This window comes from Rhea americana, unplaced genomic scaffold, assembly GCF_003343005.1.
Source record: "Rhea americana isolate MKP2758 unplaced genomic scaffold, rheAme1 scaffold_193, whole genome shotgun sequence".
NCBI lineage: Eukaryota > Metazoa > Chordata > Aves > Rheiformes > Rheidae > Rhea > Rhea americana.
Genome location: NW_028186072.1, coordinates 1704969 through 1705975, shown reverse-complemented (window position 1 = coordinate 1705975; position 1007 = coordinate 1704969). Strand labels below are relative to the sequence as shown.

At 46.4% G+C, this 1007-nt stretch overlaps 1 protein-coding gene across 1 annotated transcript in view; it reads right to left on the bottom strand.

The window, feature by feature from the left end:
• The window catches only part of GMPS (guanosine monophosphate synthase), a 35084-nt gene extending 34729 nt beyond the window's left edge, over nucleotides 1-355 (bottom strand). The window contains exon 1 of the mRNA XM_085302875.1: nucleotides 326-355. Within this exon, the coding sequence (XP_085159001.1) occupies nucleotides 326-355 (30 nt within the window). The remainder of the gene's footprint in view (nucleotides 1-325) is intronic.
• Nucleotides 356-1007: the final 652 nt, after the last annotated feature.

Genomic DNA, 1007 nt, shown 5'->3' with positions numbered 1-1007 from the left:
GCCGCGGCGCTCCGGCCCGCTACTCCTCGCTCTGCGGCGCGCAGGGACGCGCAACCACCGCCCCTTCCGGCCAGAGTCGCCTCCTCCGCCCGCGCAGCTAACGGCAGGGGAAGGCGAGGGACGGCGAGCCCCGCGCCCCGGCAAGGCCGCGCCGCGCCGCGGGCGCCCGGTCCTCTGCTGTGGGCAGAGAAGCGACCCCGCTCGCAGACATCCGGGAAGTAGGGTTTGGTACTATCATGGAATTCGGGAAAATGCATAGAATCCCAGAGGATCGATTTTGCCTGTTCACGCTGAAAAAGTACTTCGACATTTATTGGTAACTTACTTGTGAAAGTAAGTTCTTATTTTTCAACATGGTCTATCCCCATTTTTTAATAGGAACTTCCTCTTCCTTAGGTATCAACCCCCCAATTCAACAAATGCTTATGCGTGTACTTAAGCTTGCACCTGTCATTAGCATCTCAGAATGTAAAGGAGATAATTAATGGTAGCRAAGAGGAAAAAGGATGTGACTGTTTCTGGCAGGATTTGCACTCAAGATCACAGGCTTTAAAATTTCACCATTAAGCCCTGATCTTTTAAATGCCCTCAAATTAATACAGTATGTAAGTACTTGCAGAATTCAGCCTGTATTATGTATACAGAAAACAAACCTAAGCTGTTTTAGTGTTAAGGTTTCTAGATGTTTACTCTTTCCTTGTACTGTGGCAGCACGTAGGAGCCYGTGGCAATGGAATGATGTTATGCTGTGCAAGACAGGATGAGCACATATCTGCAATACATTTCAGAATACATGAAGTATAAAAGCTGATTCTCAGTTGGGCTGACCTTTATAATTCCTCCTTGGCTTTACTTGTGAGTAATATAGCTCTCCCAAGCTTTTACAGCATAACATCTTTATTCTCCCTTCTGTATTCCTTACTTAAATTCAATGTCTCTCCTGTAACTACAAGAAGACACTTCAAAAAGGAAGCTTCTGCTAACTGGAAAAAAAAATCAATCCGCAA